Genomic DNA, 23895 nt, shown 5'->3' with positions numbered 1-23895 from the left:
GTTCAGTTCTTGGTGATGCTTTGACGCATCTCAGACTTTAGTTTCTATGCTGCGTGTTTTCTATTAGGCGTTTCTATGCGATGTGTTCTCTTGTAAGTCTGGTTTCTTTACGAAGCGTTACCTTGCCATGGTTTACTAAGTTTGTAAATATGTTTGCATTTGTCTTACGTTTCACTGCGCTTCCAATGTTATTCGAAGCGCTATTATTTAGCTCTGGATTGACCCGAAGTCAAATTTCAACCCCTTGTTTAATTTATATTTTATTGAGAGCATTACATAATAAATTATTATATATATTAATATATGAACAGAACAGATGTAGGATTAATATGTCCTCAATTGGTATGGCCAGTCTGATTCTTCAGAAAATAAAGCCCTATGTCTCTACCCCACATAAAATAGCTTGTTACAACTATTCGATAAACGAGTAATCGAAAGTTCGCAAAAAATAAAGCAGCAAAGACTTATAAATGAATTTAAACCCCCCCTACCTGGCAGCGTTGACCATTGAAATGCGACATTTTGTATAAAATAGCTACATTTCAGAAGCATATTTCGCTCATTCTTCACCAAATGAAGACCACATTTACTTGTATACTTGTCAAAATAACATCATCTATGCTTCGCATCAATGATAATACGAGATATTTGGACAAAAATGTGTTTAAAGTTGAATCTTCTTCGCATAATCGCTTGTACAAACATCGAAAATTCAAATTTACCGCAAACACGAAGAGAAAAGCCTAGTACGAGATACAATATGTATTGTTTTCATGAAGTACAGATCGAAAAAAGCAATATGGCGGCCAAAGTGTCCGGAAGGGATCTGAAGAAATTTGCCGAATTTGGTCGAAAAATTGTCGGTGTTGGACGAAATTATCGGTTTGTTTAAACATAATCATTGCGAGTATGATCTGGAAACTCGGCTAGAGTCCCTGTTTTATTTTTGGTTAACATTCACGCAAAGTCGTACAAAATGGTACTTTGCGCAATGAGGCAAACCGTGCAATGACTGCAATTGCCCAAGCAAGCATCACCTGGCCAAATCACGCTCAAATATCTTGAAATAAGCAAAGTTATCACCACTCTAAATTCGCTCATTATAAAAAAAGTGTTAAAATATGGCGCGTTTGCAGATTGTGTATCCATTTAGTACATGGTTTAATACACTGGGCGTAGTCCCGCCGCTCGCGTAGGCCATAGCATTTTGAAGTTACGTAACTTCCAACTCTTCGCAATTGCATTTGATAGCACTTTTTGTGGACGAGTTTTTAACGCTCCAGGGTCCGGTTGTTCGTAAGGCATTTAGCTTAAACGGTGGATAAGTTCAAAATGAAAAACAAAATTATTCATCTATTGAAGTTTTTGAACAACTAAGCTGAACTATTTTGATGTAAATAGTTTAATTGCCAATGAAAGTACATATTTAATGCGTAAGATATAGGTTCAGTCATTCACAAGATCTATGAGAGTATTTTTAAACTCTGGCTTATCCACCGTTTAAGCTAAACACCTTTCGAACAACCGGCTCCAGACTGATTACGAGGGATTAGGCCTGTTCATTATCCTTTATTTGCTGCAACTTTTTTCATTCTTAGGACTTGAAATTTTATCAAAATTGAACATCCACAGGAGTGTGGATTTAAATGTAACAACCCTAATAATTTCATAGTTAATAATAATCACAGTTCTAACACATTGGTATATCAGCATTTGCTTTTTATTCTAAGTGATCATGCAAAAGAACTGGGTAATGCTGTTCCTGAAAAACCATTGTTGTTCCTAAAGCCAAGCACTGCATATATCCAGGAAGGGCAGAAAATAAAGGTATGACTCTTAACAAATTGAAGTTAATGAGTTCACGGCAACAAGGTATATAATCCATCGCAATTATCGCTACTCTGGTTTGATTAATGAAAGTAATCACCACACCAAGATTACATTCACGGTCAATGGTATACGACTCTTGTTAAATGCCAGAAATTTTCCAAACTAACTTGGGATTTAGAAACTTTCTGTTGAATTAATTAAAAGAAGATAGTTGGTCTGAGGGTTCAAAAAATTCGCAAATCTATGCATCAGAAAATGTTGCTTTCTTGCCTAGATTCCAACTGGCTGCACTGACCTTCATCATGAGGTTGAGCTTGGAGTTGTGATTAGCCAAACTGGTAGTTCTATAGACCAAAGCATTGCCATGGACTATGTTGGTGGCTATGTTCTTGCCTTAGATATGACTGCAAGAGATTTTCAAAGAGATGCATCCAAAAAAGGTCAACCTTGGATGCTAGCAAAAGGATTTGACACATCTTGTCCAATCAGCAGTTTTATACCAAAGGAGAAGGTGCCTGATCCGGATGATGTCCGACTGTGGCTAAAGACCGATGGAGCCTTGAAACAGGATGGGAATACCAAGGATATGATATTTAAAATACCATATTTAATCAGTTACATCAGTAATATTGTTACTCTTGAAGAAGGAGATGTCATATTGACTGGTACTCCAGCTGGGGTGTCCTCAGTGGGTTCTGGTCAGCAGATTACTGCTGGATTAAATGAATTAGTCGAGATGTCATTCACTGTGACAAACTGAATCATAGAATTGAAATTGAACACTTTTTAGGTAATTTGTCTAAATGATCTGCTTTAGTCAGATCCATATGTTAAATATTTTTTCCTGTCATAACGTCCTCAAGGAAACATGAAATTAATCTAGATTTAATTAAACTTTGCACGGGTCTTCAAAAACCTCAGTATTTTGTTTTATTTATCATCTTTTCCTCGCGCTTGGCGTTCTAATTGAAGTTTTCCCAAGAAAAACGTTCTTTTTCTCAGAGAGAAGTTCTTTTCTCACGAAAAAAGTTCTTTTCTAAAAGTAAAGTTCTTTTCCCACGAAAAACGTTCTTTTTCTCGTGCGAAAAGTTCTAATTGGTTTTTTCCCACGCTTGCTACACCTGTTATTTTTGTTACATTTTTGCTACTTTTTGGAATGCCCAGAGGTGGAGAATTGCTACTTTATTGTATTCTAAAGAATACATCTGATTTATAGAACTTTATCGTGCGCTTTTAATAATATATCACACTTTTCTTTCAATTTACCATGCATATAATCGCACTGAACGTACAGTAGGACTGGCCGGCGGCGTATAGCGGTTTTCCACTGAAATTATACAGGTTTATAGACCCATGGGCCCATGTTCGGATTTACTTCGGAATTAATCATAGAGGTTTTAACGCGCAAAACAGAGACATAAAACCGTTTCAATAAACCAAAAAAGAGATTGGTTTTATTTCAATGTACCCATGCCACACAATACTTGGCAATACAATAAAATAGATGGATCAAGTTACACATTTCGCTAATCACCTTAATCCATGACAAAGATTAAATACACAGCATGCGGGCTGTGTTTACGTTTCGCGGCCACAACGACGCCGCTCATTTGTCCCCCGTCATCTGTATAATAAAGCTGTACCTACAAGAAAAAGCAAAACAATATGGGCTGTCGAACAATAGTTTTCGGTAAAAACGCCGAAGTTTTGTGATAGGCGGCTGTACTTCAGTATACATAATATTATTGTACGTGCAAGTTCACCGGTTGCACCGTGCAACCGGTGAATAAATTTTGGATTAAACCATGAATTAAGTTCATTTTTTAGAACAAAAAACCTCGGAAAGGGTGATTTAAAACTAAAGTACCCCTTCGTATTTAGTTATGAGTAGTTCGCAATCTATGAAAATCACTATTTTTAAACTGAGTTTACCATGCTATTGTCCAAAGTGATGAAGCTTTTGTCAAAAGCTGCTGTTGCCTCTTCTGAATCGTCTCGGTTATTTAAAAGACCATCCATTAATAACTCGGTCTAAAAAGATGCACAGAGTTATATCAAAACTTAGCTAATTGCATAACAATGGAATTTGTAGCGAATGTTTAAAAATGATATATATGCTGAAACTGTTATTCAGAACCGGAAATATACCTGAAAATCTTCTGGTGTGTACAATTTCGTCTTTAAAACCTTCAAATCTTCCTCCTTTTCAATCTTCGTTTCGGAGATAAGTCTCATATTATGAACGAAAGTTGAGGTATGTTCATCACCACCAATCCAATCGTTTACGGCGGAATGCTTTCGCAACGCCGTTTTTGCTTGAGCTTCTAAACCTTGAACGTCGATTATAGAAATTAACGGGAGAATACATGCATGGGCAGCATGGCGGCCATAGTTATTATGCTTTTTAATTAAGCTGAAAAGAGACTTGTGTATACCTTGTTCACTGTCAAGGTCTTCGTAAAAAGCATTTGTTACATGTATAGATGTTCCATCACCAAAAAAATGTTGAAGTTCCTTAATGGAGGTTGGTACTTCGTCTTCGGCTATGTACATAAAGTAAAAAAACCCCATAAAAATTCGTGCTGTTTGATTGAATCATTAAATTCGATTCCTGTTACAGGAAAAATGTGGGATTGTATATAGGATACTTTTGATTGAAAAAAATTCACGAAGAGCAACACCATCGAAAATTAATATACCTTTCGCTTTTACTTGAATGATTACAACTAGCACGATATAAAAGACGAACTTCGCAATCATCTTGCAGCAATATCGAATATGAAACTCAGTGTTTGATGTATTTTGAACAGTGTGATTCTGTCTCGGCTTATTATCCTGATATGAACAACTGCTGAAGGTTATGAGTATCAAGGCAACGTTCCTATTGTTTAAACTGACATGTAGTGATTAGGTAAATACCCAAACAAATTGCACAAATGCAAATAGCAGCGACAGCTTGGTAGCACAGCGACTCAGCGAGTTACTCTGGAGAAGATCTCATCTTCTTTGACAAAACTTTTCGAGTTTTCCGTTTTCGTCTTCGAAGTTATGTCAGACAAGCTTAATTAATTAAAAGTTAACTTCTATATATAGATAAAACTCAGTAAATGAGATCCAGAGCAATGTTTGTTTATTTTTAAAGAAAATATCAAGATATTTTTTCGATTTTACTGATAATAGCAGAGCTTGTTGATAGTATAACTATAACTAGCAACACTTTTACTTGACCTGTACCAGCGCCAAAGAATTAAATTTGACCTCCACAGACTTGCGGTGCAGCAAGTGAACTCATATCCCATATATTTCAACCACAAAGTAAAAGTCCCTCTACAAATGTTCGTTCTTTAATCATCGATGTGTTTTATTCTCCTCAAGTAGGCTACTTCATTGTTAATTTAATTAATGTCAGTTTGCAATTTAATCTGCATGATGTTGAAGCAGGCATTATAATACGCGTGTTTTTGACACACTTTGTGTCCTTGTAAAAGGCGAATGTGTCCTTGTAAATGGAAAAGTGTGTAACTAAAAATTTGACTATTTAAAATAATTATTGTCTCTATTTTAAAGTATATAAAAACGCTTGGATAGTTGGGGGTTTAAAATTATATGATCTAGAGGCCGAGACGCGTTTTCAAAAATGGTTTAATGGTGTCTTTTTCAAAAACAGCGTTGGTGATGACGAGATCGACGCTTCAGCGGAAGAAAGGGGACACAATCTGAAACCGTCTTTTGGTTGACATTATTGAATATATTATATATTAAAAAAGGCTAGAGACTGACGGACCGTCTCTTGCGTTGTAATTTCACTTTGTAATTTCTAAGACTAAGTGATTATTGAACCTAAAGACAATGTGTGTCCTTGTAAAAATTCCGTATTATAATGCCTGTGTTGAAGCAATAATTATGCCTTATTCTTTCCAATAGTAAACCTTCTTAGCTTCCTCAATTTTAAACACCTCAGACAGCTTAACCTCAGACAGTTCAAGATTCTAATCAAGGCAATTAAGTTGGTACATGACTTGACAACATCTTTGAATAACAACTCAGCAAGGCGCTGTTTCATATGAGCAGGACAAAGTTGAATGATTGCCTATCACTGTTGCTTCACTTAGTCTAAATCATTGTTTTTTATACTGAATTTCTTTTCAAAGAAACGTGCAACTTTCCGCCGGGGTTTTTTTTCATAGCAGTAAAAATAAATTTATCAAATTTCGTCGTTAAGCTATGATAAGAAATTCCTTCCCCACGCACTCTCTCAAGATATCAATTTCAGAAACTCAACAACAATTATATGATCACAGCTAAAAGTATAACATTATACCAGACGAGGAGGCCAAATATTGGATGAATATTGTCAATACCATTGCTCCCTTTTATTTACATGAAATGCGATCGCGTGCAAGCGCAAATCTTGTTTCGAATCACTCCTACGCCTTAAACAAACTTCCGATATACTCCTGCTTCGCAGTTACCGTGGAAAGCAAGAGAAAAATATCACTACTAAAGGTTTGCGTTTTATACTAACTACTAAGGACTAAGGTTCATTCGATTCAACAACTGCATGGCGCGCGGCAACTTATAGTTGACAGCCCGGTACTGTCGCGTGTAATAGGCAAATCAGATTAAACGACCTTTGACCTTCCGTAAATTTGACCACAGCATTGTTAATCCTGGTGCAAGCAAAAAATAAAAAAATAGAAATAGAAAACAATAATTGCATGTATGTTCGAGCAAATTAAAATAAATCGACGAAGTACTCTTATATTTTGTACAAGCTATTTTGCATCAAATGCGTCGAAACAACTGCCTAAAGTAGACACTTCTCTTCTCGAGGTTTCAACCTAAGGGCTATTATCAGTATGAGAGTTAGTATGATCATAATCATGCCTTTCCTGACGAAGGCCCTTGAATTGAAACGTCAAGAAGTGTGTTTGTCTATTTTAGGCAGTTGTTATGAAGAGAAGACACTATTTTGAAGACACTGCCACGCTCCTCTCGGCTCTCCGGTATAAATTTGTTTCATTTTTGTATATATTTTTTCAAATTGAAGTTTAACGACCCATATGTACGGTATTTGCAAATTAAACTAATTTGCATTTGATGCGTTCTGCCACAACGCATATGGAATGCTACTTATTGCTAAGAAACGTTGTGCAATGATTCTCTTGTAAACATCTATAATCTGTTTGGCCGATAAATGGAAACAACTAGCATATAAAAAATACTTTGTTAAACGTCATTGACAGGCCTTTGCTCTGAGGACATCTGAACCGACAAAACCAAAAATGAACTTTGGATGATATTTCCATTTTTTTCTAAAGTCGTTGTCAAATCGATTAAGACGTTACAATCTTTCAAATCACTTTCAAATAATCCTCATATACTTCAACAGATTTGCCGGCAGGCAGTCGATCAACTGCGCAACTCCGTCGTTTGCCGGCAGGTCGGAAAATTGAATCGAGAAAACTTCTAGAATCTAATATGACGTTGTGTGACTCGAAAAAAAAAAGATGACGCCAAAATAAACTTATAACAAACAAAATAACCGAGGTGGTGGCCATATATACCCGTCGTTGCTTTCAGCCTTTCAATCATCACGAAATACCGACAGGAATATGAAATCGTATAGCAACAGAATGTTTGATCCGTTTATCTGAATCCTACGATACTTGGAATTCAGTAACTAGGCGGCCACCCACGTTCCCACGTTTTTATAAATAAGCCAAAAACGTACGTCAGAAAGCAGATTCAGTTTGTTTGAGCTAGAATTATCGTGAACCAACATCCGTATGCTGCATTAATCAGAGCTCAAATCAATTTATCTGAGCTACAAATATTGCTTACTCGGGCCGTTGATGATTAAATCTGTTACGCCGTATTTTAGAGGAAACATCGTCGGGATTTCTCGGTGTCTAGACATAGATCAGTTTGATTGAAAGAATCCCGGAGATCGATTGAATTTACACGAAGTAAGTGCTTTATAGTGTTTTAAAACGGAATAACATACATCCCTGCATCTGCCGGGTTCTGACTTGAAGTTCTTCATAACGTAGGAGGAATATTTTGCGACTTGGCTGACGTTAACGATTTGCGGCAGGTCAAATTGCACTTTTCAAACTTCGTACACACTTTAATTCCAAGTTTATCATATTTCCTACAGTTTTACAGATAACATTGATTTAATCGTGTCCTAATTAAAAAGATATTTACGTTCGTATGCGATTTAATCATAGCTTTCCGCGCGCGCTGTGTCGCCTGAAAGCTTGATTTGTGTTGTATTAAAAGAGCATTTTGCAGCATGAGTGATGTAAAACGGTTTAACAGTGCCCAGAGAAATAACTTGACCTGAATATCGATTATTTAAGGTAAGATTTTTCCCAAACGCACGCGTCAAACGACTACGACGGAGAAAAGAGAGTGCAATTGATTATGATCAGTGTCGTAATTCCAACGAGAAGAATAATAGGGACACTGAACATAATCTGTTTATCAACAGATGCATTCTCACGGTGTATATTGAGCGCAACATTATGCAACTTATTAAACAAAGTAATCTAGCACTGAATAAATATCATGCTGATTTCTATAATGCGAACCGCGGGATTGACGAGATTAATTTAATGAGAACTAGATAGGTAGATATGCTCTTGAAGAAAGCATGTAGTTAGCCGGTCAATCTCGATGTCTGCAAAGATATCGGCTTATTTTGAATAAAAAAACCTCAGTAGATGCATGGTTTGGTGACGAGAAGAAACATTATATTAATGAGAATTGCTCCCTCGAGACTGGAGTGCTTAAAGTATACAATAAAATCTTCAACTTTCCACCGCCATGATCGAGAACTGCTATAGGAGAATTAAATAATACACAAAAGATTGTTCTGTTGATATCTACGCTAACCTTCGTTACGGCTCAGGTCAAAACGGCGGGATGTCTAGTTCTTGAACATTTCAGGCAGTTCACGAAGATATTCTACGATATTTAGATATTTGACAAAGCTTCCAGGCTAAACGTTACCTAAAAACAAGCCTGTGTTGAACCGATTGCCATTGAGCAGATTTTTCGCGCGAACAGACTTAGTTTGGACTTCAATAAATAACCGCGCTATTAAATTGTCAAGACAATCAAAGGAAGCTGTACCCTGGTGACGATGTCTTAGACTCTTAGTTATAGTGCTCCTGACTAGCTATAGGCCTGTTGCGTGCTCCTTTTCAAACATACATCCAGTGTTTCAAGGTGTACTGGCGAGCATGGATTAATAGTACATGTGTAGCAGTAATTAGTTAACTTACAACGAGGTTAGTTTTTAAAAAAGTAAGAGGATTTCACTGTCCTAAGAAGCTATATAGGAAACGGAACAGCTGTGGAGTATAGCTAGAGTTTTATACTCGCAAAAAGCACAGTTCTAAAAACCACTGAAATCGGATCTTAATCGATCGATATTAAATCAAAGTGTGACCGATTCTAAAGCGTATCGAAATGACATATTCGCTGTAAGCAAGGACTAAACAAGAAATATAGATTTGAAATCATTTTCAATCATTTTTGTTTTTATTCGACCAAAGGGAAATTGTGGTTTGAATGGAACGATTTTCAGGAAAGTCCAACGGTCAATTCATTCACGCTTGAAGTGGAAAAAAGATTAGCGGATTCTTGCGTTAATCCTATAAGCAAAGTTTCCTAAGTAAGTAACTCTCACCTTCCCAATCCGGAATCTCGTAATATCCGGAATCTTTCAACGATTGGCTAAGAATATGTTTAGAATTTACTTTGGGTTCAGTGTTCCACGCTAATTAATATCTCTTATAGCAGGAAACAATTCAACGAAATCGTTTATTATCTTTAAACGAAGGACATGCCGTGTTTATGTGCTGTTGCACTAAATTGAAATGTCGTCAAAGACTCGTCACTGAGGTACATTAGGGAAAAGCAATCATATGAGATCTCTTGATTGGCCATACACATTATGGTTTGACATCGCCTTTCACAAAACGCCGTCCACATTTCTGGACGTTTTCTGTTCAAATCTGTTGTATGTCTAACCTCCCACTTTCCAACACAGGGTGAGGCAGTTGTTCTTTTTCGCTCAACAAAAGGGTATGATCAGGAAAGCTAGGTCAGGTCATATTAATTTGGTGCACGATACCTCGCACAATACCGTCATCTCTTTCGAGTTGGAATGTGCATAAATAGAATAACGCCACACTTTGCGATAACGATCTTCAAACTTCTCGAACAACTCCGGCATTCGGCTTTTTGTGAATCTTTTGTTTTTCTACGAAAATGCCATTGAGATAATATTTGTTTGTTCAATCAGAAGGCGTGATGTTTCCATTAACAGTCGATAACCAAATAACCTTCTCAACACAGAGTGAAGTACTCTTATATTGTCTTGAACATCTTGCTTGAATATTTGCTTGCTTATGCTTTCCACCATTAAAACGAGGTATATATCTTGGGTTTTGAACTTGGCAAAACATTTCACATCACAATTCTACTATTGCTATAACAATCTAATTAACTTAATCTTTAGTTTCCTCTTCAAAATACGTTGCTTCAGCTCATAATCGATCGTCAGCTAAAATGGCTCAACGAAAAAAGCGAAAATACCGACGAGACACTTTGCTTCGCAGCTTCGCGAATCGCAATTGATTCTGTCGCAAAAAAGACCAGAATTGTCTGCATGTTTAGATTCTGAGATTTCGATCCGATTTAAACTCCAGAATGTACTTGAGGTTTCCGTGGTAGCGAAGTGGCTACGTGATACAAAACTCGGCGTGATACAATGTGGTGGTTTAAGTAAACCTTCGTCCATTTGGTGGAGAAAATACAAGTAAATACAAGTAAATACAAGTTAAGGTTGCTTTCCATTTACGCGTTTTTTTACGCGCGATAAACTTTAAACGCTTCCAAATTTTTATTATTTAACACACGGGCCAACAAATGCATACTAAACTATGCGGAAAACCAAGTTCTTTCGATTTATTCATCTAGCTTTTTCCAATATGACATATATAAGGATGAGACTTTTATGTGCGTGTACATGCGTATGAAAAACGCGGCCCTTAAAAATCATGCAGAAGTTCACGCAAAGCAATTAAATTACCGCTAACGTGATATCTCGTAGATCGCAAGACAAGGGAGCTTATTCTTTGTACGCGAGCAAAAAACTGAAAAATGACCTTTTAAATTAACAGAATTAACGTCTCTCATCGCTTTTTGGCCGCTGTTTCCAAAAATCGAAGATTTCGGTGTTGTTTGTGCCAACATGCCGCGTCGCGATATGTTTGTACGCAAAAGTGCAAAATGCTTTTTTTTCTCTCCAAATTTCGGCCTATTACCAAGGGTATCAGCTTGTCCTCAGAAAATTTGCATGCATATCATCTGCCTAGCATGCTTAAGTGTCACGAGTAACTTGAAAGATTGGCCGTCCTCGTTAGATTAAAGTTGAATTCCTTCGACATCTACCAGATGTTTACGCAAGGAAAAGCAGTCTGTAAGGTATATTACTTTCTGATTCCTTTTGGATGTTTGATTGTTAGCTGCAAATTGATCGGTATTAATCCGTTATTACGTTCATTAATTATTAGTGGGTGTCACTTGGTATTTGTCATGTTTGTGGTTCGAATCAGTAAAACGTTTAAACATATGTTGTTCATCATTCAGAACTCAGGGCATGCCGGCCACGGAGTATATCCATCCGTGGTGATATAAAAAATAGAAAGAGGCATTGAAAAATCTTTGAAGTTAACAGTGGCATCTTTGAAGGCAAGTGAATATATAATTGTGAATTTCAAACGATGCCAATTATATCCAGCAAGTATATCTCTCAGCTGTACAAGTTTTGCATTTTATGTATCATAAATTCAGTATCTTTCTTATATATATATAATATATTATATATATATATATATATATATAAATATATATATATATATATACATTGTGCAAACGAACAATTCGCAATTTTATGATGTATTTTTTAAGCGTAACAATGTCGTTAACGTGCGAGGGTCTTTTTACGCATCTTCCCCCTCGTATCGAGTGAGTAGTATATATACTTGTAAAATATTCTAGACGAGTAAGACAAGCGACTTATAACCACCGCATACGCTTAGCCGCAGACAGTCAAGTTAACTGCATCTTTATATACAATCACATATTTTAAAGGGCGATTCCAGCGTCGAGCGTCTTCTTCAAACATCATTAGCAAAATTTATATATATATTAATGTTGGACGGTTGGATTGATTAAAAAGGGGTAGCGGAAGGATGTTATAAGCCATGACAGGAAATTAAAAACATTTTTCGTCCCAAATCGTGGCCAGCCTGGCTCATCAAATTGGTTTCTCAACGCACGTCCATGCATGAATGCAGGCGTTCCGGAACCATTAACGAGTCATAGGGCATATGTTGTTCATATAAAGTCGATTAGTATTTAGTATAGGTAACAATTAACAAGTACTTGTCGCATAGGGGTTTAAAATTTATCAACAATTGTCAGTTGATGCGATGTGTTTTCTTTCACACATTGCCTGAAGGGGCAGTTATCAAACTGATAATAAAGGCTAGCTAATAATAACAATGAAGAGTAGAACACAGTACAAGCAAATTTTATGTCTTGATATGTTTGGGGGAAGTAATTCAGTCAAGCATGGAGCTATAATTCGTTGTAAGACTTCTCTGGAAGTCTTCAAAATGTGTCTCTAGACTCTTATATAAACTTTGAACGTAAACTAGCTTTAACTTTCAGCATAAACTAAACTATAAAGGATTCTTCAAGCAGATTGACATCGATATATCAGTATACCGGGGCTGTAACGATGAATTTATAAAGCCGATTGTTAAGTCCCCGAGATTAACGAAATATACTTCCAGTGTATGCAACTTTACTTTAGCGTAATGCATGACGGTACCTGTAGCATTTTACCGAGATGCAGCTCCGTCTGTCATATTTTTGATTAATTATCGCTGGCATTACGGTCCATTTGTGACAAAATATTCAAGGCAATGTTTTCATAACGTTAGGCTGTTCGTAAAAGCACTTGGTGAATGTCATGAAACTAGATTTTCTGACGCACATTTCATATTCCTAGGGGGGGGAGGGCGGTTACACTAGTTCAATTAATTCCAGCGGCTGAAGAGTTACCAGTTACAATATGCCAAGCACTTGTCTTAATGTAGTTTTCCGAAGCTATTTAATAATGCAAGATTACAAATATTGAACGTCAGCACGGGTGATAATGACCGAATTCATTTTGAAAGTGCAAGCCATTGAAGTCATGGCTGTCAGTGAGATTGACGTTTGAAATAGCTAAGAAGTGATGTACGACAATGGACGTGGCTATGCACTCAGTTCCAAGAGGTCTATAAGCCGCGTATAAGGGCATGTATTTGTTAGCAGTATTATTGTAAGAGCTCAACTCAGTTGGTAATCTTTAATAGATTGTATCTTGGAAGTACAGCCACAGGTGCTTTTCTGTCATTACTCACTGATAACGGTTCCAATATAATAACGTTCATGGCATTTCGAATCTTCATGCATCCAAACATGGGTTAGACGACGCAGAGTTCAACAAGCGTGTCGTCAGTAAATAAACACTGAGCCTTGCAATTGGCGGTGATTTTGCTATAAATACGCCAGTGGTAGTCTTCCTCTCGTCGTAAATATATGCAGGTTAGCAAATGAACGACTGCTCCCGAACGAAGGAAGTTTATATGAGCATATATTGCTGTGGCGTAAATATTTGGATAGAGATTTTAGAAACTATTAATCCGCGATTAAGGTGAGACGGCTACTATTTTAATATAGAATTTACGGCATTTCTATGGATGAAAATCTTTAGAATCGGATTGCTATACATATAGGCCTTATAGGGTATCGCATTGGCTTGTTACTTTTTTTTCAAATTTCACGAGGATTCTTTGTGTGGCTCAGTTCCAATATCTTTCCCTGTGCATTGTAATCATTTGAATCAACATAATATATTGTGATTCATTGGCTTTCTGATTTACATTATTCATTAGACGATCCGCATATATGCATGCAGCAATTTCAATATACCGAGTTTTATTCCATGAAATTCAGATGAGAAATATTAGTATCATTTAGAAAAAAACGACTTCAATCGTAAACCGCAAAAACAAAGTATAAGTCGAATCGCAACAATTATTAAGTTACTGCGTGACATAGGTAAATTGAATTTTTTCCTTTTAGGCTTTAGTGTAAGTTACGCCTCTTGTAATGTGAAAAGTGTTAGTGTTAAAAAGCATTGGATCCGTGAGGGAGGTCTAGAGTATACGTAATTTGTTTTTTTTCAGTAAAATAATGAAACCATTAAATATTTCGATCAATAACGATTGATACAGCTTTAATACGGAACAATGTATGCAAATGATGCGCTTTTTTAAAGCTGTAATATGCTGAAGCGGCCTGCTTGATACTTTGTAGTTGCTTTGTACATCCATGCAGAGTGATTGTAATAGAAGCGGTTTAATCTTACCTGTGAAGTCTGATAAAAAAAGACATGGAAAATACCGAGAGCAGCGTATGTCAACGTGCAACACAAGCTGTATCTAGTAGGCAGGCACGACCGATTCCTTATTGGCCTCAATGACTAACGTGAATATCAGGTGGATTGCGTGATAAAAAAAACGACATCGTTCTTTGCGTCAAACCGGTCGTCATGGCGATCTTTATCTGCAGCCAAATAACATGCATGCTTTACGCAAACAGTTCGTTATTACAAAAAAACTGTAATATGGTCAAGTGTACTGAGTGTATCTTAGATATTAAAAGGGATATATATAGCTCATTCGAGAGAAGATTTATTTCATTTTGTATTTTGTACCGGTAAATGGATTTGACTATCGATCCTTTTCAAATTGCTTGACATAGCCAAAGTTATTTGCGAAATGGGAAATCTAGGAGGTGTTATAGTATGACGTTGTTTTTGTGTAATAAAAATAGAAACACAATCCAGTGCATGCATTTCTAGCTCAGTTTTCATAATAGAAATCCATAATTTCGATAGAGAGATGTTCGCCTTTTGAAGGTTCAGACACATTCTTAAGTTTTAACGTTCTTTACCGGCTTCTCTGTTCTTCCCAACTTCCAAACTGTGAAGAAAACCTTAAATCTTGAGACCAAGCCGAGCATATGACCGAGCATATGAAGGAAGACTTTACAATCCCTAAAGCGGTAAAACCAGCCCATTTTCGTTGGCGTAAAACGGAAATTAACATTCTCTCATCTTTTGTCTACAGTCTACGTAAGAGATTTCCTACGAACGTCTTATTCACACAGGCTTAACACAAGATATTCGCCAAAAAAAATTCGGCCGTGTGAAGCCGGCGTATATACCGCCGGACTTTTTTTAAAATTGTGGTCCGCTATATAGGCTTAAGCCGCGTGCATTTGCGTATTTCATAGGAACTGCTTAAATATTTTGCCAAAAAAAAAATGAAACGATTGAATACAGGTTCATTGGACGGCCTTAAAACTTTCGAAATCTATTTAAATCTGTGGCTTCGGAGATTGGACGATAATCTCCATTTTAATCGTCCCCAAATATTCAAATTTGCTCGATTTGATAATCGTCTTAATCTTTGCGTCAACAAGTTGTTTAGCGTCCACGCGCGGTTTGCTAGCGAAACTGGGTGTAAACAGGTTCTGGGTTCGAAACTGGGTTCGCCCTTACGCGATGTCTCCAGGGAAACAATGACGAACAACATGTAAAAAAATTTCCTTCGAGAAATAAAATCCATGGTCAGTTCGAGATCGACTTTATCAAGTTCATCTTCATGAAACAACCGAAGCTTATGAATTATAAACGTCTATTATTTAATTAACAAACATAATTAATAATGTATAGATAAGTTCTTTGGCATTCTTACTATTCGGCAAAATTGCAAATCAAGTTCATGCAGCTAAGCAGAGCACGAGTTTATATACTTTACGTTTAAATGCACACACATCGATTTCTTAGAAAATATACAAGTGAACTTCTCGCGCTTTCCAAAAGAGCCTTCGTCAATTTGACGACGGTGGTCGCGATGTTAATGTCATCCTGACGAAATCAGAAGCGTCGAGATGTCTCCTTTCAGATTAAGAGCAGTTAATAGAAAAAATTCCCTATTCAAAGAAACCGATTGCGTCGTATCAGTTTGCATTACTTAACACTCGCCGTTTCTCCGCCCAGACGTTAATTCTTTTTTCTCAATTCAACGCATATCTTAAAAGCACGATAAGCCAGTAAACCGCATTTTATCTTCGTTTATCTAATAGTACGGGGGCTATTTACATTTCAGATTTGCTGACTGTAGACGTGCGAAACCGTCACTCGAAAATAAACACGGTTAAGCCGGACACGCGAGATCTATATAAAGGTGATCGCCTGCTGAAACAATAGACGACATTCCAGAAAGCTGTTCGAGTACGCATCATGGAGAGCAAGACCAATACCAGTATCCTTATGTCCAATTCAACTCCATATGGTTTGGTGAATCCTCCACCATTTAACCTTGGACTTGTGATTGTGCTCGGAGCGTTGATTCCTTTAACAGTTGTGGGCAATTTTCTCGTGTGCTTCGCCTTCGTTCGATATCAAAAAGTTCGGACGGCAACGAATTGTTTTCTTGTCAGTTTAGCCGCGAGCGATCTGGCCGTTGGCCTGCTTCTGATACCTCTCTGGATCGCGTTTATCGTGACGGGGGGATTTCAAGAGATGCCGAAGAGTTTTCACGATGGTTGGTACGTTTTGGATATTACGTGCAGCGTCGCGTCCATGGCGAACCTTGCCGGGGTCAGCGTAGAGCGATGGTACGGCGTGTGCTACCCTTTTCGTCACATCAGTATGAGTAAAAACTGCGCTATAATCACATCCATCGCCTCGTGGGTCTACGGTCTGGGAATCGGCTCCTTATACCTGTTCTACGATCCTCAAAACCCCTGGGCTATCACGGCGATAACCTGCCTAGGATTGTGCCTACCAATTGTCATAATGACCATAGCCTATTGTGCCATTGCCCGCAAAATCAGGCGGAAAACCTTAAGAACAGCAAGACAATCGGGCATAGAGAGCAAAACAATTCGCACATTGGTTTTATTATCAACAATATTCGTCCTGTGTTGGCTACCATTCGTCGTAGGCTCTCTGCTGGTAAATTACTGCAAGCCATGTATGTTTTACGTGTTAAAAAGACCAGCATTGCACATTTTCCCGAAGGTTTTGCATTATGCAAACTCATGTGTGAACCCTGTACTGTACTCGCTATTCAGTCCAAGTTTCAAATCGGCGTTTAGACAAATTTTCAACGGCTCTCACCGAAGCTCTAACGGAACGCAACGACGAAGCATGCTGCTTTCCGACCGCAGTGGTTCCAGCGGAAGTCAGAAAATGAGGTCGAACGGTAGTGTAACGATCAAATTTAAAAACAGAGAAAAGTTGGTTTGTGGTGACAATAGTAACAGAGACTCGTCCGAAACTGAAAAGTTTGTGTAATCGAGAATGCCCGGCGTTCGCTTAGATTAAATGGTGAAATAGTTTAGGTACATAGTTTAACATATCTACGCTTAGGACCCTGGACAAGTGAATTATCCTTAATCTTTACTTAAGCTAGTTCAAGAGCACTGTAAGCTATATTTTGACATCATGAACGGATCATCATGATTCATGAATTGTAGTTTTTATCGACAACTGATCTTAACGGTCGGAATGTCACAATCGTAGTCAATTTGTCTACGAAAGTCCATGCAAACAGGCAATTCAATAGTATATGGGTGTAATATTGAATGTGTGCTTTTTTGTAATCACTGAACTATTTTGGATGAAGGTTACCATGAATCTCTTTCTTAAAAGTCTGAATCTATTGTAGAATAGAATCTTGTATTATTAGGTGCCTGTCACTGACTGGACCTCAACATTTTTGATTGAGCCAACGCCCAAAATTGACCGAGCCTTTAGAGAGCATTATAGAGGCCCTGGAAACAAATCATATGACCGCACGCAAGTTGATCGCGGGCGCGCGTAATGGCTTCATTGTTGTTGCAATGTTTTGAACGATGTTTTGATCCGAAATTTTTATCATTTTAACCAAATTTACAGCTGGATTGTAAGCGTTTTGTAATAAAATCTGTAAATATTCAAGTAATTCATACCCAACATAACGACAGATCTTAAAATAAACATTTATAAACAAGAATTTTGGGACTATGAAACCGACATTTGAATGTCAACTATAGATATTTGTAGTGGATTCTTGTGGAGTTTGGACGAAGAAGATTATGTAACGCGCGTTGAAAAGGACCTGAGAAGCTTTTCGAAAGAAAGAGCAACCAATAGAGTGCTTGTTTTTCCGCCATTGCCTTCGCGATTTCGTTTCCTTACACATAAAATTGTTGAAAGATGGCAAGGGCTTAAGAGTACCTCAGTTGGGACGGAGCCTGCCCGAAGCACTGTTGTTTATTTTGAAGCGAAATCATAGTAAGATGAATAAGTTTACTTACCCATTTCGGGATAATATTGTACCAGTACTGCTTTCTGTCATTCTGTGTCTTTGTTAGTCAGGATGTGTTTCCATGCATGAGAAATTGATAGTTTCATTAGTTTGTAAGGAAAGAATCCAAGGAATTATTAACATATGCTTCTTCCAACAATGTTATATGACGTCTGGGAGGGTAGGGTAGGTAGAGAGAGTTATGGTCAAGACTCAGTATAGGGCCACTCAACTGCACCATGAATATCATATATACCAGGCAGTAGACCTTATTTTGCAACCTTTGCTGCACATACACATTTGAACCACACATATCACATTAGTTTGCTAATATTACTCCGGCCAATCAATGACATCTTGATTAGCTTTCTGGCCTACCAACATACTGAACTGGCTTGTCCACCAACTACCCTGGCCAGTTAATGGCCTAAAAATTAGAGACATTGTTAGGCCGAGTTGCTAAACTGTATAATCTTTGATAACCTGTATTGTAACTTGTCCGATTCTACTGCAATCCTCTTCCCTTAGTAATGGTAGACAACCCAGTTAAGTGTGCTGATTGGCTAGAAGGTTTTGCTACAGATCTTTGAGTGACAAAGATAATTAATGCTCTGCAGTGATGTGTAATAAGGTATATATTATATGCTTGTGGACATGCACAACCTTAGAATGTCTCTTGCCCTTTGTGATTGCAAATGCTATCTCGCTATATGTGTGTATAAATTCTTTTTCATAGCAATACACAACCATTTATGAGTAAATCAATGCCCGAAAGTGGAGGACAATCACCTGAATGCCGAGGGCGAGGTAGAGGCCGTGGGAGAGGTAGAGGACTGGGTCGAAACGATAGCCCCAAGAGTAGTCCCACTGCCTCTCGTCGGCCTCCCCAAGTGCTGTACACCCCAGGAGCTTTCAGCAAACAGAGAAAAAACACTGATGAGATAGCAAAACAAGCCCAAAGTCCGGTAAAGAATACCTCAGCAGAAGCCATCACTGAAACAAAACCTTCTTATCCAAATCCAAAAGTCTCCAAATCCCGTGAACCTGAAACTCCAAACTTGGATAAGCAGCTGGACTGTGAATCCAAGTGGGAAAATATTAAGAATGAAGAGAAATGTGTAGTAAAGGATGAAAATAATCTGGAATTCACTTTAAACAAGTTGTATGTTGAATCTCAAAGTATAAATGAGGTTGAAAATATGCAGACAAATATAGAGAGGAATTTTGAAGATAGCAATAGCTTTTTAACAAATGATGGATGCGAAAAACCAGGCAATGATGTTTGTGATGCCATGGTTGTTGAAACTCAACCTAGTAAGGTTGCTCTCGCTTCCTGTGATATCGCAAACAATGAGGTATCAAATGAGAGTGAAAACCAGGCTAGTCCTGAACAGTGTTGTATCAGTACAGTACTAAGCAATGTTGATAGCCAGACAAACTCTGAAAACCTTTGCACGGACAAGGAAAACATATCCTTGAATTCTGAAGGCAACCTGCTGCATGATAAAGATATCAGTGATATTATTGCCACAACTTACTCAACTGAGGTGACAAACAAAACTTCCGCAAAAAATTGCTCTGACAAAGTAACAGATGAACTGAAAAATAGCATCAGAAATGATAATCAATCATCTGAAATAACAGAAATTGATTCGACTGCAGGCATTCAGACACCTGATGTGGCTGTCAGGAAAGGTTTTGCGAAAATAGATGATAGGAAATCTAGTGTCAAAACTGAGAATACTAAGCCTAAGGTTTCCTGTAAAGAAACATCTTTTTCCGAGGTTGTAAACACTATAGGAGAAGACGTCGCTGTATCCGATGAACCATCAAGTGACGTCGATAATGGAGATGATAAAATGCCTATGGGAAATGGTGAAAGAACAGTTGAAAATGCTGAGGAAAGCAAGTTGATTAATGATAAACATAATGAAGAGAGTTTAGAAGAAACAGATGCTGGTGAATGTAAAAGTTTTGGATTGCAAAATGAAAGCGAGAAATCAAATAATGGACAAGGAGTCGCGGAAAGCGAAAAGAATGAATCAAAGAGCAAAAGTAAACGAAAGTGCAAGAAAGAAGAGAAGGCTAAGAAGAAAGAGGAAAGGTCGCGAAAAAAACAAGCGAAACCTAAGTCGAAGAGCAAAGACGAAGGAAAAACTGTTGAAAAAGAAAGTGAAGCTATTCATTCGAAAAAGAAATGCAGTAAAGAAGCTCAGGTTTCGCAAGAAAAACCAAAGGAGAAATCATTAGTCACAGATACGTTGAAGGTTGTACGTGAAAGTAAAGACACATTACTAAAAATGAGCGTGACTGACGAGGACGCTTTAAAGCTGGAGAAAATGCAGGACGAAGATGGCCAAAACAGAAGCGAAGGCTCAGATGAAGAAGACAACTGGGAAACAGCAAGCTTGGATGAGGATCGTTTAGCTGAGGTGATAAAACTGAAAAGCAGTTCTATTGCTTACATAAATCCCTGTTTGATCTGTAAAATCGCAGATAAACAGTTTCACTAATAAGCACAGCTTAAAAGTATAGGTGTGTCAAGTTTCATATTGCGGTCAGTGACGTACACACGTAAGCACGTGTATGCGTACGTCACAGACCGCAACATGAAACTGGACAAATATTTCTGGACTACCTACGTAATGAGCCTCAATTTTGCATACGAACAACAACTGTATTCAAAGCTAAAATTAGCCGACTTCAGACTGTGCACGCAATTTAAAAGCCAAATTATAAGCCTGCCAATAGCTTTATTCGGATCCTGGTACGCCTGGCGTGTATTTTTAATCTGTTTTTTACATTTTCAGCTCGATGCCGAAATCGATACAGCAGCTGTCGAATTTGTTAAACCCAAATACGACTATTTACACATTCCAGCCTAATGATATTATTTTGGACAACGGGGGTAAATAATTGATATTTTCTTACACATGAACTCCAAACCAGCGAAAAACCGCATTCATTCAATATTACTGTGTTTTTTGTTTTTAGTGTTTGACCACGTCGTGGAAATTTACGACTTTCCAACGGAGTTCAAAGATCGCGATTTGATAAATGCTTTATCTTATTTCCAGTACGTTGTATTATATTTTTAGGCCAAGTGCATTAAAAGGTCAACATCTGAATGTAACTGCGGGCAATTGCCAAAAAAAGTAAACCTTTCCATTGCCCTGAGATTGTGTTTCTCTTATTATCTTACATGTGCCGTGAATTTCCGATTAAAATGAATTAATATTTATGTAGAAAAGATTATGGAATCCACTGGGTAGACGATACGCATGCTTTGGCGGTTTTCTCAAATCACAGAATTGGTCAGTTTCAAAGAAAACTTTGAGTAAACAAAGTGTTGTCGATAAGTACACTGAATTCCTTTTGATCAAACTAGATACTGATCAACCCACAATGCAAATATGTTTTGTCTTCCAGCGAAGCAAGCTGTTGAACAGTATTCCAATCCTATGTTGAAACTACGTTCCGTCTATGAAGGAACACATAAATCAAAACTTAAAGCGAGAAGAAACATAGGTGAGATTTGCAGCTTGAGTCTTTCATATCTAGGAAGACTTATTTCGCCTTCCATGTGTTATCGTTGTCGAGTATTATTTCACTCGATTTTTTCCTGAATTCATCGTAAAAAAAAATCAGATTACACTAAATCAATGATTAGGATCAAATATTTTCGTGGGCATGTGTTACTGATTCTAGGAATCGATATCGGTCGAAAAAAGCATATCACATGTATTTGCAATATTTCAAAACATCCCACTTGTTTACACGTTCCCGTCCTTTGTCAGAAATTCTTCAACCGTACAAGGAAAGACCGAAGACCACGAAATTGGTTGCAAACCGTTTGGTCACAGGTGCACTGGGAATGACATCGAAAATGAGCAGAGAAGAACGACAGCTGGAACGGGAGAAGATTAAGGCCGAACGAGGTATACAACAACGAATATTCGTGTTTTTTTACAAGTAGTCGATGAAGGACAATTTAGGATCTGTGTTAGCGTGTTTTGCATTGCCAGACATCGAGAAATATAAGAATTTGGATTTCGTTTCTCACAACTCTGAACCTTGGACAATGGCCAGCATATAAAAGCAAAATAGCGTGAGCCGACGCACGTAAGAAGCCAAATGCGCGAATGATAATTTAAATAAGCCAGGTGGCAGTGTTAAATGAGAGCGTATCCTCTCGAAATTTAAAATACCATGCATTTTTTCCGAACATAAGTTATGAATTTGCATGCACCTGCTAGGGATATCAATGTGCTGAACGCTTGTATGATACCACGCACTTAGGCTTGGGCTTATTTAGTAAACTCATTTAAAACAGCAAATCTTAGCGGTTTGATCTTTAAAAGAAACTTTCAAATGTACGACCAACCTTCGGGACTTCAACTCGCTTTGAAGTATGATAATGTTCTTCGTTTCACAGTCAGACCAAAGCTATTCTTTCTTTCCAACTTTAGAAAGGAAACTGAATAAAGAGAAACAGAAAAGGGATTTGTGGGAAAGTGATGATATATAAATATGACATGGCATGCACTTGGCTACAAACTGACACAGAACATTCGTTACTAACGTAAAACAAAACAAACTTTGAAAAACATCATCTTGCAAATGCAATATTTAAGATATCTGGTGATATATTGACACAAGACGCAGAAATCTGGTGATATTTCGACAATAACCAACCATTGGTTCGACAATGACTTTGCTACACAGATCTTGAATTTTCAAAATGATGTTATTCGGAATTTGTTTCGTTTAATGTTTCATCAAATTGCTTGCTAGTAAAAGCTTTTGGACTAATCTCCTTTCGTAATAATTTATTATTGTAAATCTAATTAAGTAATTTTTTTAAAAATTTGCAAAAAAAAGTTTTTAAAAATAATTGTTTTTCTAAATCCTTATTGAAATACGAGTCTCGTGGTGGAGCGATGAAAAAAAGGATTATGAGGCATAAAGATATGTTATCTATCTGATCACATTACGAAAATCTCAAGTTGTTTTGAAGACTGTTTAGATGAAACCAGATGATAAAACTTGAAAAAAATTCCTATTTATGGTAAAACAGTGGAGATGAAGCCAGCTGTGGCCTATTTTTAAGATAACGTAAACATTCCTCTGACTATACGATTGCTTTTTCCGTGTAAAACTTGAAATTTCTCAGATTTCTTATCAAAGTTTAGAGAAGATATTCCAGCATCTGTTGTGCGTAGACGCGCTTTCATTGTTTAACACATGCAAGAATGTAAATAACACGGGATTCAGGTACTGTGAATGATCACGAGGGAACTCAGGAGGCCTTTGGGACACGAGAATGTACATTAAGAGAACTTATATGAGAGCGCAATGAAGCAGTCTAGATCAATAAAAGTTTAAAAATGGCGTTATGCCTGCCGGCGATTTACCAATCCCTTAAACCGTTCTGGACTTCCACATTCCAAATGGCTGCCGGGAGCACACTAAGGATGTGATCTACACGCTTCGATTTATAACACCGTTCACAAATCAGCTCATTTCTTGGGGATTAGTGTAAAAATGGCTAGATACATTTCCGCCCAAT

The 23895-nt window shown here is 37.5% G+C and overlaps 4 protein-coding genes across 7 annotated transcripts; 3 read left to right on the top strand and 1 right to left on the bottom strand.

The window, feature by feature from the left end:
- The first annotated feature begins 798 nt into the window (after positions 1-798).
- LOC114516106 (acylpyruvase FAHD1, mitochondrial-like) lies at positions 799-2730 on the top strand. Its single transcript, XM_028535483.1, has 3 exons — positions 799-882; positions 1731-1827; positions 2105-2730. The coding sequence occupies exons 1-3, from the start codon at positions 800-802 to the stop codon at positions 2588-2590; spliced, it is 666 nt and encodes a 221-aa protein (XP_028391284.1). The 5' UTR covers position 799; the 3' UTR covers positions 2591-2730.
- A 573-nt stretch (positions 2731-3303) lies between these two features.
- LOC114515768 lies at positions 3304-22797 on the bottom strand. 3 transcript variants are annotated; one of them, XR_003686246.1, is made up of 5 exons: positions 22711-22797; positions 4266-4373; positions 3979-4160; positions 3763-3861; positions 3304-3473 (listed from the first exon to the last, which is right to left on the bottom strand). XR_003686246.1 is itself a non-coding variant. In XM_028535062.1 (5 exons), the coding sequence occupies exons 1-5, from the start codon at positions 18338-18340 to the stop codon at positions 3366-3368; spliced, it is 501 nt and encodes a 166-aa protein (XP_028390863.1). In that variant the 5' UTR covers positions 18341-18540; the 3' UTR covers positions 3304-3365. The 3 variants fall into 3 exon arrangements, 2 of the variants coding, with proteins under 2 accessions (XP_028390863.1, XP_028390862.1); XM_028535062.1 differs by lacking the exon at positions 22711-22797 and adding an exon at positions 18337-18540; XM_028535061.1 differs by lacking the exon at positions 22711-22797 and adding an exon at positions 4530-4891.
- LOC114515765 (probable G-protein coupled receptor No9) lies at positions 5728-17707 on the top strand. 2 transcript variants are annotated; one of them, XM_028535059.1, is made up of 2 exons: positions 5728-7799; positions 16140-17707. In XM_028535059.1, the coding sequence occupies exon 2, from the start codon at positions 16274-16276 to the stop codon at positions 17330-17332; it is 1059 nt and encodes a 352-aa protein (XP_028390860.1). In that variant the 5' UTR covers positions 5728-7799; positions 16140-16273; the 3' UTR covers positions 17333-17707. The 2 variants fall into 2 exon arrangements, with proteins under 2 accessions (XP_028390860.1, XP_028390861.1); XM_028535060.1 differs by lacking the exon at positions 5728-7799 and adding an exon at positions 11864-13615.
- Positions 17850-21739, top strand: LOC114515764 (neurofilament heavy polypeptide-like). The gene is made up of 5 exons (XM_028535058.1): positions 17850-18313; positions 19063-20758; positions 21137-21234; positions 21321-21402; positions 21573-21739. The coding sequence occupies exons 1-3, from the start codon at positions 18060-18062 to the stop codon at positions 21209-21211; spliced, it is 2025 nt and encodes a 674-aa protein (XP_028390859.1). The 5' UTR covers positions 17850-18059; the 3' UTR covers positions 21212-21234; positions 21321-21402; positions 21573-21739.
- Positions 22798-23895: the final 1098 nt, after the last annotated feature.

The sequence above is a fragment of the Dendronephthya gigantea genome, unplaced genomic scaffold (assembly GCF_004324835.1).
Source record: "Dendronephthya gigantea isolate DGI-Jeju-01 unplaced genomic scaffold, DenGig_1.0 000005F, whole genome shotgun sequence".
NCBI lineage: Eukaryota > Metazoa > Cnidaria > Anthozoa > Malacalcyonacea > Nephtheidae > Dendronephthya > Dendronephthya gigantea.
The sequence above is the reverse complement of the archived record's forward strand: the minus strand, read 5'-3'. Positions and strand labels throughout refer to the sequence as shown.

Bases quoted from the DNA above. Each gene is read 5' to 3' on its own strand.
- LOC114515768 (XM_028535061.1), bottom strand. From the start codon at position 4,590: ATGATTGCGAAGTTCGTCTTTTATATCGTGCTAGTTGTAATCATTCAA. The intron at 4,161-4,265 runs GTATACACAAGT...TCGACGTTCAAG, and splicing joins AGACCTTGACAGTGAACAAG to GTTTAGAAGCTCAAGCAAAA. The intron at 3,474-3,762 runs GTAAACTCAGTT...TTTTTCTTGTAG, and splicing joins TCACTTTGGACAATAGCATG to GTACAGCTTTATTATACAGA.
- LOC114515765 (XM_028535059.1), top strand. From the start codon at position 16,274: ATGGAGAGCAAGACCAATACCAGTATCCTTATGTCCAATTCAACTCCA.
- LOC114516106 (XM_028535483.1), top strand. From the start codon at position 800: ATGGCGGCCAAAGTGTCCGGAAGGGATCTGAAGAAATTTGCCGAATTT. The intron at 883-1,730 runs GTTTGTTTAAAC...TTTTATTCTAAG, and splicing joins GGTGTTGGACGAAATTATCG to TGATCATGCAAAAGAACTGG. The intron at 1,828-2,104 runs GTATGACTCTTA...TTTCTTGCCTAG, and splicing joins AGGAAGGGCAGAAAATAAAG to ATTCCAACTGGCTGCACTGA.
- LOC114515764 (XM_028535058.1), top strand. From the start codon at position 18,060: ATGTCAACTATAGATATTTGTAGTGGATTCTTGTGGAGTTTGGACGAA. The intron at 18,314-19,062 runs GTAAGATGAATA...TCTTTTTCATAG, and splicing joins TATTTTGAAGCGAAATCATA to CAATACACAACCATTTATGA. The intron at 20,759-21,136 runs GTGATAAAACTG...TTACATTTTCAG, and splicing joins ATGAGGATCGTTTAGCTGAG to CTCGATGCCGAAATCGATAC.